This window comes from Pygoscelis adeliae, unplaced genomic scaffold, assembly GCF_000699105.1.
Source record: "Pygoscelis adeliae isolate BGI_AS28 unplaced genomic scaffold, ASM69910v1 Scaffold161, whole genome shotgun sequence".
Lineage (NCBI taxonomy): Eukaryota > Metazoa > Chordata > Aves > Sphenisciformes > Spheniscidae > Pygoscelis > Pygoscelis adeliae.
This window is the reverse complement of record NW_008824061.1, coordinates 250,786-267,641: the sequence shown is the minus strand read 5'-3', so window position 1 is coordinate 267,641 and position 16,856 is coordinate 250,786. Positions and strand designations below refer to the sequence as shown.

Below are 16,856 nucleotides of genomic sequence, written 5' to 3'. Positions count from 1 at the left end.
CATACTCTTCATGGAAAGATAAACTGGCCTTTGTCCCAGTTTCTTTGTGGAAATGCTTGATAAAATATAATTTCTTAGCATAGGAAGCCTATATTTCACTGTGCATATGCAATTTCTCAGCAGTTAATCCGTGTTTTAATTCTGCAGGTATGGGGAACTGCTAACTCTACCTGCTTGAACAGGGCTAGTTCATTCAGTGCAGTTCCATATATTTTAAGTCCACATCTATACTATCAAATTTACCTTGCAGTGAAAGGAAACATGTTTAAACTGGTGTCAGCTAAGTGTGAGGGCTAGAGAGAAATCTTCCTTGGGTTTCTGCAAAGCTGTCCTCAAACCTAGCTAGACAGATAGCTAAAACGTGTTCACAAGATGATATGCTAGGAAGGAAGCTCTAGGGAAGTACATTTTTATAAAGATCCCTTCTTTTTAAACACTTGTCTAGCACATAACATTCTGACATGGACATGATGGTGAATGACTGGTCTGTTATACTAGCATAATCCCACTGCATTATTTAAAGCATTCCAGCCTACTTTGTTTTCCTGCTGCACAACACCTGCTTCTCATACGCTCACCAGGCTTCCGTAATCTTCAGTTTTGTTTTCTTCCAGTGGTTTCCAGGTTATAGATGCTGAAAAAGATCCAGGTATTTTGTTTGCTTCCACAAGAATCACTCTGTCTGTTGGAGAAATCATCCCAGCATTTTTGGCAACGGTTACAGCTGTCTGAATGTTGTCACCTAGAAAAATCAAGGGGAGTATTATCTAAAAATTTCTGCAATGAGGAATTGTTTATGGAGGAAATACTAGCCTTTTCTTGAATTCCTAGTTTTCCAATATATCCGCAAGAATCAGTAAGATTTCAGTGTCTTGCCTAAGGAAGTTTTTGATAAAGATCAAAACTTTGCAGATGAGGTCTGTCTCAATAATTAAAAGTATTTTCATCTGGAAATGAGATATTTTCATCTGGAGGTGAAATACTTTCATCTTCAGCTTGAAGAAATCCAGATGGGGAACATGCTCCTAGATAATACGTTTTAGACAAAAACCAGTAAGGGATTCACTGCTAAGTTGCTCATAGTATCACTGATTCTCATCAATCATCCTTAGATGGCTTTGGTGTAGGATGTGTGCTGAAAGGGGTGAAGCCCAAGAAGGCAAGATCTGTGTGACTCCTGGAAAAATGTCTTTGGACCATGGAAAAACTGGGGGTTATCCTATCCAAATCCAAACCAGCCCTTCAAGAAAAAAATGGGATAAATAGGGACCGGTAAAATGAGTTACCAGATGTCATAAGGTTCAGTGATTTGTCCTGGCATTCATGCTCCATCTCTGCTCATTTATGACAACAGGATTTCATGAGGCCCTATAAAGACAGGATCTTGCATGACGTGTCTTTGTGCATGTCATCTGATAACCTTACCAGGGAGAACAAATGGACTCACTAGAAAGCATTAGAGGAACAGGAAGGCTCTGATCAGTGGTGAAAGTGGGACAGATTCAGAGTTAGGTCTCTGACACAGCCTCGTGAAGTTGTCAGGGACATAAGCCTGGATGGTTCAGCTCACGCCATTATTACAACACAGATGCTTCTTGGACTATAATTGTCTGGTAGATACAAATGTCTGTGCCTTCCTACCAGTGGTGGTGACAAAGCAGCAGACTGTTCACTCAGATGTCATTGAACTCCCTGTCTGGGCCAGTGGCCACATAAATAATCCACCCCTTTTAGATACCTGTGACCATAACACTTCTGATACGGGCAGCACTGAGCTCTTCCAGGACAGGCTTTGTCTCCCTCTTTAATCGATTCTCCATTATCAGCAGACCCAGGAATGTCAGATCAGATTCTACCTCCTCCCTAAGAGTGAAGGACAGACAGACAGATATAAGTCTTCTTTTTGCCTCTGGCCTGTTTTTGCATTGAATATGCTGATAGCCAGTTATAACTGTTAACCATACCACCTAACTCAAAAGAATGAAAATAACTTGTTAGTTTTCAGCAGTCCCAGGCTGCCTGTCTTTTGTGGTGCTATTTCAACACGAGCAGGGCTTACTTCCCACTGGCAGCAAGTGGTGCTGGTTGTGTAAAGAGGAACTTTACTTGATTTTTCATCCTTCCATTCTCTTCTTCCCTTGTTCTGAAGAATAAGTTCAGTATATAGCCAGCTTCCAGCTCATGCTTGCTTAATTACCAAATCAAAAAAGAGCCAATTTTGACCTACCTGCTCCACATACCAACATGAAGCCTGATGGATAAGTTGGACTGTTTTCCATTCATGTACCATCCTTAGCCAGCATGAAAAAGCACCCTGAATTTCCTGCTGGATTCCCAAACTGTGGTGGTCTGATTTGGAAAGTTCATGCACACTAGTCCTTCTCATTTGAGGATTGTACAACAAAGAAACACACCTTAGTAAATGTATCTGCTACTCTTGACAGTAGGACCTGAGCAAACAGCATGTGGGAACCCCAATTCTGTTCTCTCCTACTCTTTTCTTTACACCTGTGCTATTGCCTGTTTTACAGTTGAACACCTGCAGTTGAGAACAGAATTTGGTAAACAATCCCATCCCTGAGTCGTAAACTAGAGGTCTCTCAGGGAGACAGGTTGACTCTGAAGAGTCTGAAAAAAATAAAAGCTTTCAAACACTTATTTTAGCCACTGTAGTAAGGAGGAGGTGATGCCAAACACTTGCATGGCAGTCAGACTAGCTGAGTCAGGTGGTGCCTGAATAGTCAGTGCTTTCACAGCAGATCTTGTGTTTGACCTCCAGTTTTCTTTTTTCTCCTGGCAGTATATACATCACACATGCTATAACTGCACACACAACTGCAAAATCTGGGCCATATCACACACATTTGCTCATTGGGTTGGATAGGTCTGTTATGACACCTGTCACAAGAATTAAACAAACTACTTGCACTTTGCCTCAGTGTCATTGGCCTTTTCAGCAAAGCAAAAAGCCCTGTGAAAGAGCAAGTGAGCCCCATTTGGATTAGGACCTGCAGCTAGCAAACAGAGAGGACAGCAGATGCTAAGTAACCGCAAATGTTTCAAAAGTGATGTGTCTGGAGTATCACAGGCAAAAGCTAGAGGGATTTGGGTAAAAGCATATGGATTCATGTGTAGGTGTTCTTGTGTGAGGCTTGTGGAAAACTAATACCATGAGCATAGCAGTAGAGTTTGCTGGCTTCTCTAGAAACTAAAGAAAGCTAAAGCTAGAAAGCTAAAGGATTGGACCAAGACAGCAGCAGAAGATAGTCTGCTGACTTTAACTGGGCTAGAGAACAGGCGGTGTAACGGGGGTCATCTGCTGCCTTTGCTTAATCAAGGAGCCAGGATAACAAAAAAAAAAAAGACACTTCTCTTCAGCTGAAAGCCTGGATAAATCTGCAAGAAGACCGGTAGAAATGATGGACTAAGGGAGGGGTGTACTAGACTTCAGAGTGTACTAGAGTTATACTTCCTATGTTGATCCACTGTTAAGAAATGTGTAAGGATTCTGGGCGTGTGCTATAAGCACGGGGTAGTGAAGTGCCCTCTACCCATTCTCAGACAGACCTATATCCAGATTTATATCAGATTCCCTCTGGCCTAAATCTAACAAAACTCTGTACTACAGCCCTGCTCTTGGCAGGGGTGTTGTGGTAATGGTACTATGTGAGGCACCACTAGCCCATGGCTGAATGTGGCTGATAAGCAGCAGTCTATGGCTTACCTTGTTAGATCAGTAGATTGCTTCCCTGTCTGTAGAGATTTACATGCCAGTCCGATGACCCTAAAGCCCTGTGCTGTGTAGAGCAGAAGCTTGCTTTCAAAGTTCAATGGGACTGTGCAAAAGAGGAAAAGACGGTTCATCAGGGCAATGCTGCTTTCCAATAAAAGGAAGCCCTGGAGCAGGGCAGGTACACCTAGAGTCTACCAATAGGCCAAGGACATCAAGGAAAGCTGCTGAAAAGAACTTTGCTCAGTAAGAAAATAATTGCCTCTCCTCTGTCACTTTGCACTTAGGATCCTAAACTATTCTGCAAAGACTTACTTTCTTCCAGTGTGTCATGAAGGAGCTGTGCTCTTCTAGCTGCCCTCCCAAGGCTTGGAGAAAAAAGAAAACTTTTTTTGGTGTATACTGGACCAGTAGACAACTTTTTCAAATATCTATTCTGGCAGAGACTGTACACCTTGTACAAGAGTTGGTACTTGCTTTTATCTCTTAGCAGTCCTTCTTTGCTGAGAAGGGCTGTATGAGAGCTTAGCCTTAGACTTGGAGCACAACAGAGAGACTCTAAAGTCTTAGACCCAGAAATCTCATTTGGACCTTCCACTTCATTGTACCATCAGAAGTCACTTATACATGTGTGTTTCTAGGAAGCATTTATAAATATTAGTTACCTGTTTCTGCTCTACATAACATGGCTACCACTTCTGGAGCCCCTTTTGTGAAGACCTGTTGTTCCCCACCAATTTCCTGAGCAATGACAGACATTCTCTGCAAGGCTGAAGAAAATGGAAACTGATGTAAAATGGTAACTCCTTCCACTGGGGCCTAGGAGAAAAGCAAGTGGATTAGATACTGCAGCAAGGATTTTAAACTCAGGCCAAAGGATTTTAGGTCTCTCCTTTGGGCCATGGTAATAAGCTAACCATGTATAATGGGCTGATTTGTCACAGAGGGACAGAAAGGACTGGTATATAAAGAGGAGGTGAAATTTGTACAGAAATATTTAGCTTAAGCAGTAGGAAATGCTCACCGACAGTTTTAGCAGACTATTAGATGTAATCTACTGAAAGGAACTCACTAGTCCTGTTTCTTTAACAAGACTCTGTTAGATTTTACACTGGTCTTGCAAAGGGAAAATGGATGTCTGAAAGCACCCCCCTTGGTGTATGTCACAGGTAACAGTCTGACATCAGCTGCTAGACTCCACTGCAGTCCCAAGTGCTTTTAGAGATCTTCACCACTCATCTGAGTTTGGATTGAATCTCGAGCCACCAGGACAGGCAAATTCCTGAGCTGGACGATCTGTCATCCAGCATCCCCCTGCTTCTGGCGTTAGCAGCAAGCTCCCCCAGGCAACTCTTTGTAACCAGAGGGTGCAAGGCAATCTCTCTGCAGGCACTACAAGAAAGATGAAGTGTGGAAGAGCTGTCTTGGACTAGGACAACCAAGTCCTCTACTTGGTTACCTTTCTCTACTGAAAGGTAACTCTTATACTGACAGTTTAACTTCATCATGAATGTGAATCTTGCAAATAGCTTACACTGCTGGCTTTAGGTCCAGGTCTAACAACTGTGGCATGTGTGGATCCTTGACCTTCAGTCTGGTGTCCACTGGAATCATCTATCACCTGTGTATGGAAAGACAAAAATCTTTCAGATCACAGCACCAGTAGAGCTGAAAGGAGCCTCAAGGAATCATTTAGAGCTTTTTCCTCCCTCAAAACAAGGTATCTTATTAACTCCTGAGAAGGGTTTGTCTGATCTCACATTAAAAAGCTCCAGTAATGGAAAACCCACTGCGTCCCTTGGCAATCAAATGCAGAGCTTCACAAGCTTCACTAAGATACTGCTGTACTCTTGCACAGCAAATAGGTCATGTCCTCTCACTGACAATAAATCCTTTATTCATTACAACCCACTTAAATATGCAAAAATCTTTAGATATGACATAAATCCAATGGGAAAATAATAAGTAAGAGTTTGTATTAATGTAGAAAGCACCATCCTCTGCTCTTGAAGTACTCCACAAATCAGCTGGGTTTTTCAATCACCACAACATGACTGCGAGGAACAAAAATATTTTATGGTGTCAAAGGATACACGATTATCCATGTTTCACAGGAATTACTTGATAGGATTATTCCTGTTTAATTTATAACTTTGGTGGGTGTCTGCCTAAGGCTGAGATGGCAAGGTGATGCCCCTGGGGAAAACCACCCTCTAACTCCTGTCATTACTGGATAGTTTATTCCTTCAAACTTGGCTGTTTTACCTATTTTGCAGATACAAAACAGACAGGTGTTAAGTATGGATGTTGTCACCCACTTAACTAGCTAATCCTGCCCTGAGTCTCTTATCTTGCATCAGCAATAGCTTGCGGCTATATCTTCCACCATGTAATTATGGGCTCTTTTCCTCTTATCCATCTCAGATTTGCAGCTTTTTAGTTTTCATAAATGCTCGTTTCCCCCCACACCCCGCAAGTGATCAGAGTGTAAGTAACAACACTGATGGCTGTTTGTAGGTAATGGGACAGAGACGGAAAGAGTTTTTTTTTGCATGGGATTTCATAGAAATATCTCCACATTGACAGAGCTCTAACAAAGGTCAAAATCTTGCCTCTAGTTCAAAGTTCGCAGAAGTCTGTTACATGCTCTGTAAAAGCAGTCTTAATCTGCATATAAGTCACATCTGGGACTTCCTATTATCTGGCAGCAGCCACTGTCAGAGTTGATACCCCAGTGGGGTTTGCATGATATCCACCACTTCCAGTCAAATGAGCTAAGTACTCAAAGTACCCCTAGGTGAAAGCTCTAGGCAGAACCAAGCAACATTTCTCCAAAAGCCTGAGCGTGTGGTACCTCTTCTGGGTTTTAGCCGTTTTACTTCTGTGTGGGAAGTGGCTATTTGCGTGGGAGGGCTTGGGACATTTCTCCTTTGCGAGAACACCAGAACTCCCCACCACTATTAGCATAACAACAAAACACAGCTTTACCCAGTTAGTGGCCTCAAACATTTTCACATCCAGTGGGTCTCCTTGGATCTTGCCCTCCCAAATAATTAGTGAATGACAAACCGCCATTGCTGTGAACACTGGGCCCCAAGGCAGGCTGTGGTCCGCAGGGAAACTGTGAATGTCCTTGAAGCTAACACAAAAGTGAACATAAAAATTATTATCACAGAACACCAAACAACATATGACTAACAGAAAAAAAAAAAATCCTAAGTCAAGGGGCTGCTAAAGTCCTATCCTGTGGTCAGACCACTAGCATGTTTCCGGGGACTTGTCTTCCCCCATGAGCTATTTCTCATGCACCTGTTAAAGGCTGGCATACACATGCTCAGAATAGGTGTATTCTGCATAGTTAAGGAGTCCATTGGGATGGACAGAGAAACAGATTATTATAAAATATCTTCCTTGCAGCTTGTGTAATGACTCTTGAGCTTTGAGGCTGATACAGGTTTGAACATTTTTGTGCATGCACATTTCTGGAAATGTAAATGGGCAAAAACATGGGCACTTGAAGGAACTGACTGGCAATCTCATGGGTAACAGTGACTTCCTGTCATGAAGGGTTGGGGCACCGCTGCAGCTTTGAGGTCTAACCTAGCATGTCCACTGCAGACTACCCTGCCTGGGCATGCGGTGCCAAATGCGGACGACAGCGGCTGCATCTTTTCATGTGGAGCAGGACCCCTGGGATGAGGCAACAAACTCATTTTCCAGAGGCTATAGAAATAATATTGGAAATCTAAACGAGGGGAACTTCAAACTGCTGTTTGACATTAATTGTCTTTCAGTTCTCTGTTCTGAAAAGAGAGAGAATATGTGTTTTGTATATATTTGTATATATTCAAATATAATAATCTGAATAAAAATTCAGAAAATTCTCTGAACATGTATCTCTGTTCATATGTGTAGGAGGAGAATCCAGTCACTATCCCACCAAATTTAAATGCCATTGGTGTGTCAAGGAGCCTTACCAGTTTCTTTCAGAGGGCAGCAAGCCCCAAAGATCCAGGCCATCTTCTGTTAAGGTGCCAGTCTAAGTTAAAATGTACATTTAAATTAACTTCCCACATAAGAGCTCCAAGATGAATAAAAAGCAAGACTTATTTTAAGAAGTTACTGTCCAGAAAATGCCAACACAGTGCAGAGCAAAAGTGCTACCAGCCAATTCCTAGATTCCAAGAAAAACAATTCGCAACAGTGCCTGTTCAGACAACACAAACTTAAGTATGCAAGATTGGTCAGTGTGTTTCTAAAATACAATGGAAATGCTTGATCAAACCCCATACTCTCCCACCCCAGCATGGCTCCCATTGCTAGTAAGAGAGTAACCACCACATAGCAGTTACTTTGTCAAAGCAGATGAGGTTCAGCTGTCCACACATGTTGATCCTCTGTGGGCTGATGCAGAAGATGCCCTTTTTCTTCAGCCTCCGCTGGGTATAAATGATCCCTGTTGTCAAGGCAGCTGGCAGAGCTGGGGGGACAGCAATAGTGATAACATCCAAAGCCTTCTTCACCACTTCTCCTGCCTCCTCCTGACGTAAAACCAAAGGCAGTTATCAGCAAGAGGGTGGCAAGGAGTGCTGCTTGGATTGTCTGAGTGTAGCCCTCTTCATCCCTCCTTCCCTCCACTGCAGGTGCTTCAAGCTGTGCTGTTTTCTGCCCATGGTCCATCATGAATTCATCTCCCTAAGAAATTAATTGCTTTGATTTAACCAAAGGCTTTAAGGCTACACCACTGCTAAAGGGCAGCCTCCAGGCCTTCCTTCATTCTCCATGCCAGCAAACCTGCCAAGTAGAGCTCACAGTCTCCTCCAAAGCACATGAGTTCAAACATGCCAGCTAGGTTATTGCACCCTCAGTCAAGCCCAGTTTCCCATGATACAGCACACAAGAATCTGCCATTTATATGGGCATTCATCCAACTGCCTACAGGGATAGCTCTGGACTCCATGTTAGGGTGACAGGTGAGACATATGGGATGGTGCTGAAAAGGAGGGCAGAATGCATGAGCTAATGATTTCTTCTGACCTTATGTTCTAGGAGTTGTGAAAGGAAATTGCTTTTACCTGCAGGAAGAGACAAGGAAGTAAAAGTTACATTTCTAAAAGCAGTCTCTAATTTGGGAGCTTAGAGGTCGGTGTAAAACCGACTGCCAGTATGCTGAATGTTGGCACTGTTATTGCTGGCAGTTGATATCAGTGCTAAAGGAGCAAATGCATTTCAAATTGGGGTCCCAGAACTGAGACACTGCAAACTAAAACCAATCTGCAGTTCAGAAGGATCTGCAAACCATCATAGAGTTCTATTATTACTGCTTCTGAGCTTGGGACTTTGACCATAAATCATGTTGCATTTGATGTGCTAAATTTCCACCATATTCTCATTGTCCCTTCATTGATACTGTTTCAGACCACCAAAGGCACCACTTTGATATTTTGTATCCATTTTATGTTAGAATGAAGCATTTACCACCTTCAGATAAACACATTCATAGAAGAGAAAGCATTTAGTGTATCATGTGACTGAATCTTAACAGCAGTCTGACAAGACAGTTTCAGCTGCTGTGGTATCATCAGCAGGTATTTTACATATTACAAGGTAGAAGTTAAACAAAAAAAAAAGGAAAAACTGCAAAGCAGACACCAGGATATGTTCTTAAACACACTTTCTTTGATATCCTGAGGGGAATTAGTCTTCTGAGCCAACTGATTGTAGGTTATTCCAAAGGAGAAAAATTATTCAAAAGCTGAATTGCAGAATCAACCTTGCAACTCAGGACTTGGACTTCACATTGGCAGATAATTATCAAGGCATGAAATGATTTCTTGAAAGTTTTTGAAAAAGTTCTAAAACAATTAGGCTTTAAAAATTGCAGAACTACTGTTTACAGTGTACAACTATTTCTTACATTGACGTTGGTGCATGAGAATGAGTGAACTGTTTTCAAAAGGGTTTCAGGCGAACCCTCCAGAGTTTGAGAGACCAATATGGCAGGGCCCTAGGTGCACTAGTAGGCCTTAATTACCTTCATTAGCCTCACCTCCACCCACACCCTCTGTTCATGGGTTCAGGAGCTACATTTAAGCTCAGGCCTGGGCCTTCAGTCCCTGTCTGAGCCATGTTGTAGGTGTACCTGCCTCTAGCACTGTCTGCTGGATGGATACCTTTAGACGTTGTTGCAGCCTTGTCTCTTGTCCTCATCTCCTTCTGCTTCTGACTGGTCTGCCTGGATTATTTACCACTTTGCCTTGCCTGGGACTATTGATGGGCAGTTACCAACACCCAGCTCTCCTCACCATGTTCAGATACTGTGTGACTGTGCCCTGGTCGGTGAGGGTACTACCTGTGCTCCGGTCACCCTCAGCTCCTGGCTTGCCTTCCCCTAGGGAATAGCTGGCCCTTACTGCTTCCTGACACAGTAAGTCTTAGTTCTACATTGAGAAACTTGATTAAAATTATAATACAGAATTAACTGGACCGTTGGTGTATATGGCACATTAGAGAAAAGCTAACACAGTCTTCACAGAGGGAATTAACACTCCATAAATCTCCTGGAGAACTCTGGAAAAAATCAGTGGAGATGTGGGTGACTCAACTGATACAGGATAGTTGGCTTTGCAAAAGTTATTTCCCAAAAGCTCTCAAGGATATTAAGCTGAGTGATAACTAAGTGAAGGTTATCTCCCTTCCACTCCTGCTCACCCCCCACCAAATGACTATACAAAGATATAAAAAAAAGGTAGAAGAAAGCAGGGAGTTTTTTGCAACATCAGTAAACTTCAGGGATCTGTGTTTACACCTGTACTGTTCAGGGCTCTGTAACATGGAAGAAAGGTGGCTGAATGCCAATGATCTCTAAATCATGAATGGTACAGGAAACATCAAATAGAAAGCAGCTATTTGCTACTTCTCTAAAATAAAAATCTACAGTGCCTTCAGTGATTTACCAGCTTTAAAAACATTTTTACGCAGTACATAATGGAACTGTGGGAATCATTGCCACAGGTGTTACCAAGTCCAAGGCTTAAATGAATTCAGAAATATATTAAACCACATGCTGGGAGATTTTCAATGGCTATTACAGCTAGATGATCTAGACACAAATGACAGCTTACTGAACTGTAAAACCTTTCTCTTCAAGAAGTTAGAAGACTATACCAGGGAAGAATTGTTCTATACTTGCCCTACGTCCTAACCAGTTTCCATAAGCATTTGATACCAGTTACTCTCAGAGACAGTGGGCAGGGATAGATGGGTCTTTGATCTAAACTAAAGTTTTTGGAAAGCTGCCTTTTCACAATGACACATCAGTCTGTGTCCCATTTAACCCATGACTCACTTGTGATTTTTCTAGGAATCTACAAAAAGTGCTACAAAAACTCTGTAAAAGCTACTTGCAGAGTGCTAAGCTCTTGGGATCTCCTGTTTTCAGAGCTCTAGAAAGCATTATGCTAATTACATGCATTGATAATTACATGTATCAGCAAGCACAGGGCAGGCAACACACAAACAGAGGCAGTCGGCATACAGAAGGCTGCTGATAAGACATGCAGTGCTTGCAGAGGATTTGCTAAGACCTCAGAAGAAATGACTATTGGGAAACAGTGGGTTTTGGCACCTTGCAATTGAATGTACGAGAGAGCTTGTGTACTGTCACAAATTCAATTACATTGTAAAATGGTCTCATATACTAAGGCAAAAAGGAGAGTGACAAGGATCATATTTTTATACATAAATGTATATGAAGCCACTCAAGTTTCAACTCTTGAAACTGGGTGTGACCATTTCTCCTACATTTAGTAACTCACCCCATTAAGTGCAAATACACACACTGTGTAGATCATTCCAATGGCTGCAAATGCTATGAGGCACATCAGGAACCGGAGAGCATCCCTGTACAGCTTGAAGTTCATGGGTTTAGGGTAGAGAATGGACCTCACCAGATCCCCTTTCGCTGTATTGAAACCTGGCAAGACAAACTAAAATCATTTCAAGGGGAAAACATTTCCAACAGTTCTCTACAAAGAATGGAGAGCTTTAAAATGACTCATAATTTCTGTAACTTAAGAAAGAAGGCCCAGATCTTTCATTTTCATATATGTGACCTACTCTGCAGAATACAGAAAAAAGTTATTTTTGTCTTAAGGAGGCAGATTTTTTCAATGTCTCAGAAGCAAAGCAAAATTCTTCTTTGTAATCATATGCTAGTGTTTTTTGTAAAACTTATGCCAAGCAAAAGGAAACAATGCATAATAGCTTAGCCCAGCCGAGGATATCGATCCTCCACCTGACTGTTGTGAATTTGGATTAACACTTTCACCTTAATGTGACTGGGCACATTAAGTCAGACTGTTCCAGTAAGAAAAAGCATGAGAGGAAAAGCAAACTGAAGTATTGACTGACCAGTCTGCAGCACCACGGCTTTCACTAATCCTCCGTCATCTGCCTTGGTCTGTATGACCTCTGTTCCACAGAAGAGGACATGTTTTTTGTAATCCTCTGCACAGTGCATTCTCCAGGGCTTGAAGTTATCAGCTTGGGGTAAGTGGGTCTTTGTTACTGGAGTACTTTCCCCTAGGGAAGATGAGCTCAGATGAGGAAAACTACAGTACACCTTAAAATCAGACTGCTGACTTTCAAGTAAGTACAGTATCTAGACATCTAGACGGTAAGTTAAAGGTATTTACTAGAGAAACCAGTATACAGAAATGTTACTGTTATATTGTGACATCTTCAGAGTGAATAAGAGTTTGAAGCCTAGCAAGCAAACCGACTCTGCCAGAGAAAAGCTCTCCTTTGCACCAGTACAACAGCTTCGCGTAAGTCTGAGAACTGAAAGCAGTCCGAGGACTTCGAACCCTGGCTGTAGATATACAGACTTGAAAAGACAACTGAACTGGTGTTGCATGACTCCACTTGATGACCCCAAGTTGTTTACCTAGTTTGAACCTCATGTGCAGGTCACTACACTATTCCCTTAGGCAGATTAAACATGACATTCCCCATTTCCCCTTCCTAGTAAAAAGGAGAGCCTTTAGCTCAATGCTTGACGGCTGACAAATATCCTATTTATGTCAGAGTAGATACACTAAGGTGAAGCAGAAGAAATATCTTCTGCCAGCTGAAGCTTTCTAAATGAAAGGGGTTTCTGGAATTTCTCATTTACATGAAATTTCAGAACGGTGGGTTTCAGTTTGATTCAGACCAAGACCAAATTTAAAGACAAGAAACAGAACAATGAACATCTCCTGCACCAAAAATCCTGCTTTGCACTGAACTCTCCCACCTGGTGTGTCCTCCACTGCTATCCCATGAACATGGGACTAAGTGTCTGGAGGGCTAGACAGACACTCTGGCAGGTTGGAGATGTTGCAGCGATCAGTGACGAGACATTCGGAGTGACCAAGAGAAGCCCCTACAGCCTGAGCGGACTGTGGGCCCTGTGTGGGAACAGCTTTGCTCCCTATCTACTGTTTCTTCTCCTGTCCTGCTCACTCCTCTTCACTGTTTTTTTTTTCTTGCCTTTCTAATCAGAGGATCCCTTCCTAAACTCTGCACCCCAGAAAGGAAGAAAAGGATGAACTGCCCTTCCCAAAGTCCATCTTGTCTATTTAGATAAGCTGGGGCTAACTACTTTATTACAGCAAACAGCCAAGAGAATCCCCTTCTAGGCTAGCTATGGACTATCTCATAATAAGGGTGATACATGATAACACTGTATGTCCTGTGTCACCGGCTGAAGCCATAGGGCTATGATGATGTTTTGATGGTAAACCTGGGAGGGATCAGCTGTACCTGTCAGCATGCTTTCATTTACAATGCACTGCCCACTGATCAGGATGGCATCACAAGGCAAAAGGGTTTTGCCCTCTTTCAAAACCAGCGTATCTCCAGGAACAAGATGGTGTGATTCCAGCTCTTGGAAACCTGTAGGTGACGTAATGACAAACTTTGTGCTTCATATATTTCGCTGTGGTAAGAGGAAAAAATACAAGGAACTACCTGCTGAATAGATTGTTACTTCTTTGTAATGGCTGATAAACAAAGGACCACAAGTAGGACCTAAGAATACAACCTCCAATTTTTAGAAAAGCCTAGGCATTAGTCTGAACTGCAGAATTTCTTCTTATCTCCCCAGGAGCCCAACCAATGGTTATTGTTCCAATGCGCTGACCTAACTGAAGAAGCTTGGATCTACATTTCTTAGTTTGACTCTATCTTTTTGGATTGTACTCTAAACACCATAGCAATGAACAGACTTTGCATGGAGCAATTAGGCGGACTCAGCCGTTTAATGGCTATGTGGTTGGCTTTGTCAGCACTGCTTTAAGAAAAATGACATAGTTTTCCTGATAATTTTTTGCTAAGGCTGCACTCAAACAGTTATGAATATGATTGATGTGCCACAACATACTTCTAGGTCAAATTAACCCTATCTGCAGAAGCTAGTTAATCGAGCTGAGAGACAGAAGAGGAAACTGCTCTAGAAGGAATTTGATACTATACATTCTTGGGTTTGATATAAATTGCTATAGAAATGAAACACATCGAAGAAAGAAGTATACAGGAGTCACCTTCCTTATTTCTGCAGACAGTGACCATGATGTTGTTATGAGACTCAACCAGTCTGTGCAGTTTAACCGATTGCTATAAATTAAAGGAGAACACACAAAAGTGTTACATCTTACATGATGCAATTCGCGCACTAACAATTATTCCGTTTCGTTATTTGTGGTTATGAGAGCCCTCATAAACTGTGGTCTGGCCCTGCCAGGAACTATACAATCATACAGTGAAAGAAATCCCCCACCTTAATTATGGAGAAGGTGTAACAAAGGTTACAAAGCGAAGCACTGGAATGGGGAGGGGAGGATGTGGGTAAAGAATCACACAGAGATTATGATGACTAGGAGGCCAGGCCGTTGCACCTGCTACTACACAATGTCACGAGACTAAACCTCTGAGTAACTCTCATAGCACTGTACATGTGCATGTTGTAACATCCTGGCCTTTCCCCAGACATTAGAAATAAATCCTCCTTGTGGAAAAAGGTGAGGTGTCTCACCTGTCTAAGATCATATACAGTCAAAAAAATTGAGAGGAGAGACATGATTATGATGGCAGTGGCATACTCCATGTAATCTTCAGCAAACCACAGACACACACTGAACAGCTGGAACACGTAAAATGGATTTAAGACCTGTTTGGAGAGAGAACAATACTCAAGAGCTGGCCACATGCAAATGGCTCCAGTATACCCAGCCAGTCCATCCTGTTAGAAATGGGCTGGAATAAAAGCAATTAAGTGTTGTGTCTCCCAACCCCCTTTCTAATTTTGTTAGCAGTGGCTTCAGTCTAATCAGATTGGACCATCTTCATCTGACAGAAGGGCCAAACAATCCGGACCTATAGGATGTTATTTGGGATGTGAATGGCTCAGCCCAAGCCTTGTTTTGCTTGCATCTTTACAAGAAATGTAACAAAGGTGAGAGAAGAGCAGGTTGTGTCATAAGGATGGAGCTCACATACCATAGGCACATCCCCACAAACACTCTGTTTAGGCCACATATAGCCAGTTCCTGTCTGAAGAAGATACTGGTGCTTTACATGGTGCTGTGCCCAGAGTCATGAGCCCATTGGATCTCTCTGCAGCCGTAGGCATATACCAGCTACTGCTGTTCACTTAATCTCTGCTGATTAAGAGACAGCCTTTGCCTCGAAAGTTGGATTTCCAGTGCAGCTTGTAAACATTCACTGACCATTGTAAGGCCAACAGAATGAGCTGCCAGGACACAGATACATACAAATACCAAGCAGCCATACAGGCGTGGGGATGGAGGATAAGGAACAATGGAGAATAAATGAATTTATGGTGATTTCATGGAACAGTTTTAAACAGGATTTGAAAAAGGAGCGTGCTTGATGAGTGAGTACTGGGAAGCTAATTCAGACGTACACTCTGTTATATTCTATATGCACACATAGGCCTCCCCAAGTAGCCTAGAATAAAAGCAACAGAAATGCTTAACCTCTTTGATGAGTAGTTTCCAAACAGGGATCACTGGAACATCAATAGTGTTTGGCCCACATATAACTCTCCTGTATGGGATAAATATACATCACTTACATGTAAAATAGTGACAATGTAGCTCACTCAAAAGCTATAGCTTTCAATAGTCCTGAGAGCTTGTATCGATCCCAGTTTAAAGGCTGTGAGGATCTTTCTCCAAGAAAAAGATAAAAAATTAAATGCCCCTACAGTGCTTATGTCAGAAAAGATGACTGTACCAGTGAAATCTAAACAGACAAGAGGTGTAACACAGCCTTTTAGGCAAATGTTTCCATCACATAAAAATTCCTTTGAAGCACTGTAAACAAAGGAATTCTGCACCTAAAACTAAATTATCTAAAACCAAATAATTTTGCATAAAGTTAAGGGTGATTCGAATGTAAAATTCAACATGAGCTAAGGTCAGGAGCTGGATTTTCAGTATTCAAGCAACTGAAGATCATTTCTTTATTTAGCAGTTTCAGGAATACCTGTTCTGTAAATTGTCTAATGATACAGTAGTTTGTGAGAATAAATTCAATGACCAGAACTAATTGATTTAGAAGTTCAATACAATTACATGGAGCCCCACTGAAGAAGCACACACACAACCTATCTGCACCGTCTCATGGAGATTTTCTCTTACTCCAAATAAGAACTGCTTAGAGTTAGTTACAGGACATAGTTATTTCCTGATTGAGAACAATAACAGTGATGAATACTGAGACATTTCAAAAACTTTGACAAAGAATACAGAACATTCTCTAGCCCTTTTCATTCAATTTTTCATGCATGGCCATTTCATCTAAAATTACGTGCATATTAATGGATGGATACACAAGAAACTCAAGGAAAGTGCACCAACAGCAGTGAATTTACATCTCTTTTTTTTACAATCCATATGTTGAGTACTTGTGTTTTAAAATGTGTACCTGACATTCTGTTCATTGCAGGTGAGACCAGAACCAAATTTGGCATGTATAGCTGAGCAAGTGTGGTGGTCTTCTAGGGCTCTGAAATATAAAGGGAGTGTTTTCCTTAGGACATTACTCACAAAAAAGCTTGACT

The 16,856-nt window shown here is 41.9% G+C and overlaps 1 protein-coding gene across 1 annotated transcript in view; it reads right to left on the bottom strand.

Moving 5' to 3' along the window:
- The window catches only part of LOC103925375 (probable cation-transporting ATPase 13A4), a 42,478-nt gene that overhangs the window by 12,008 nt on the left and 13,614 nt on the right, over nt 1-16,856 (bottom strand). Inside the window, exons 5-19 of the mRNA XM_009334082.1 lie at nt 16,721-16,801; nt 15,769-15,838; nt 14,805-14,939; nt 14,314-14,386; nt 13,535-13,666; nt 12,143-12,313; nt 11,548-11,705; nt 8,083-8,271; nt 7,708-7,769; nt 6,719-6,869; nt 5,265-5,351; nt 4,396-4,549; nt 3,725-3,836; nt 1,739-1,863; nt 579-742 (exon numbers count right to left, since the gene is read on the bottom strand). Of these exons, the coding sequence (XP_009332357.1) occupies nt 579-742; nt 1,739-1,863; nt 3,725-3,836; nt 4,396-4,549; nt 5,265-5,351; nt 6,719-6,869; nt 7,708-7,769; nt 8,083-8,271; nt 11,548-11,705; nt 12,143-12,313; nt 13,535-13,666; nt 14,314-14,386; nt 14,805-14,939; nt 15,769-15,838; nt 16,721-16,801 (1,864 nt within the window). The remainder of the gene's footprint in view (nt 1-578; nt 743-1,738; nt 1,864-3,724; nt 3,837-4,395; nt 4,550-5,264; nt 5,352-6,718; nt 6,870-7,707; nt 7,770-8,082; nt 8,272-11,547; nt 11,706-12,142; nt 12,314-13,534; nt 13,667-14,313; nt 14,387-14,804; nt 14,940-15,768; nt 15,839-16,720; nt 16,802-16,856) is intronic.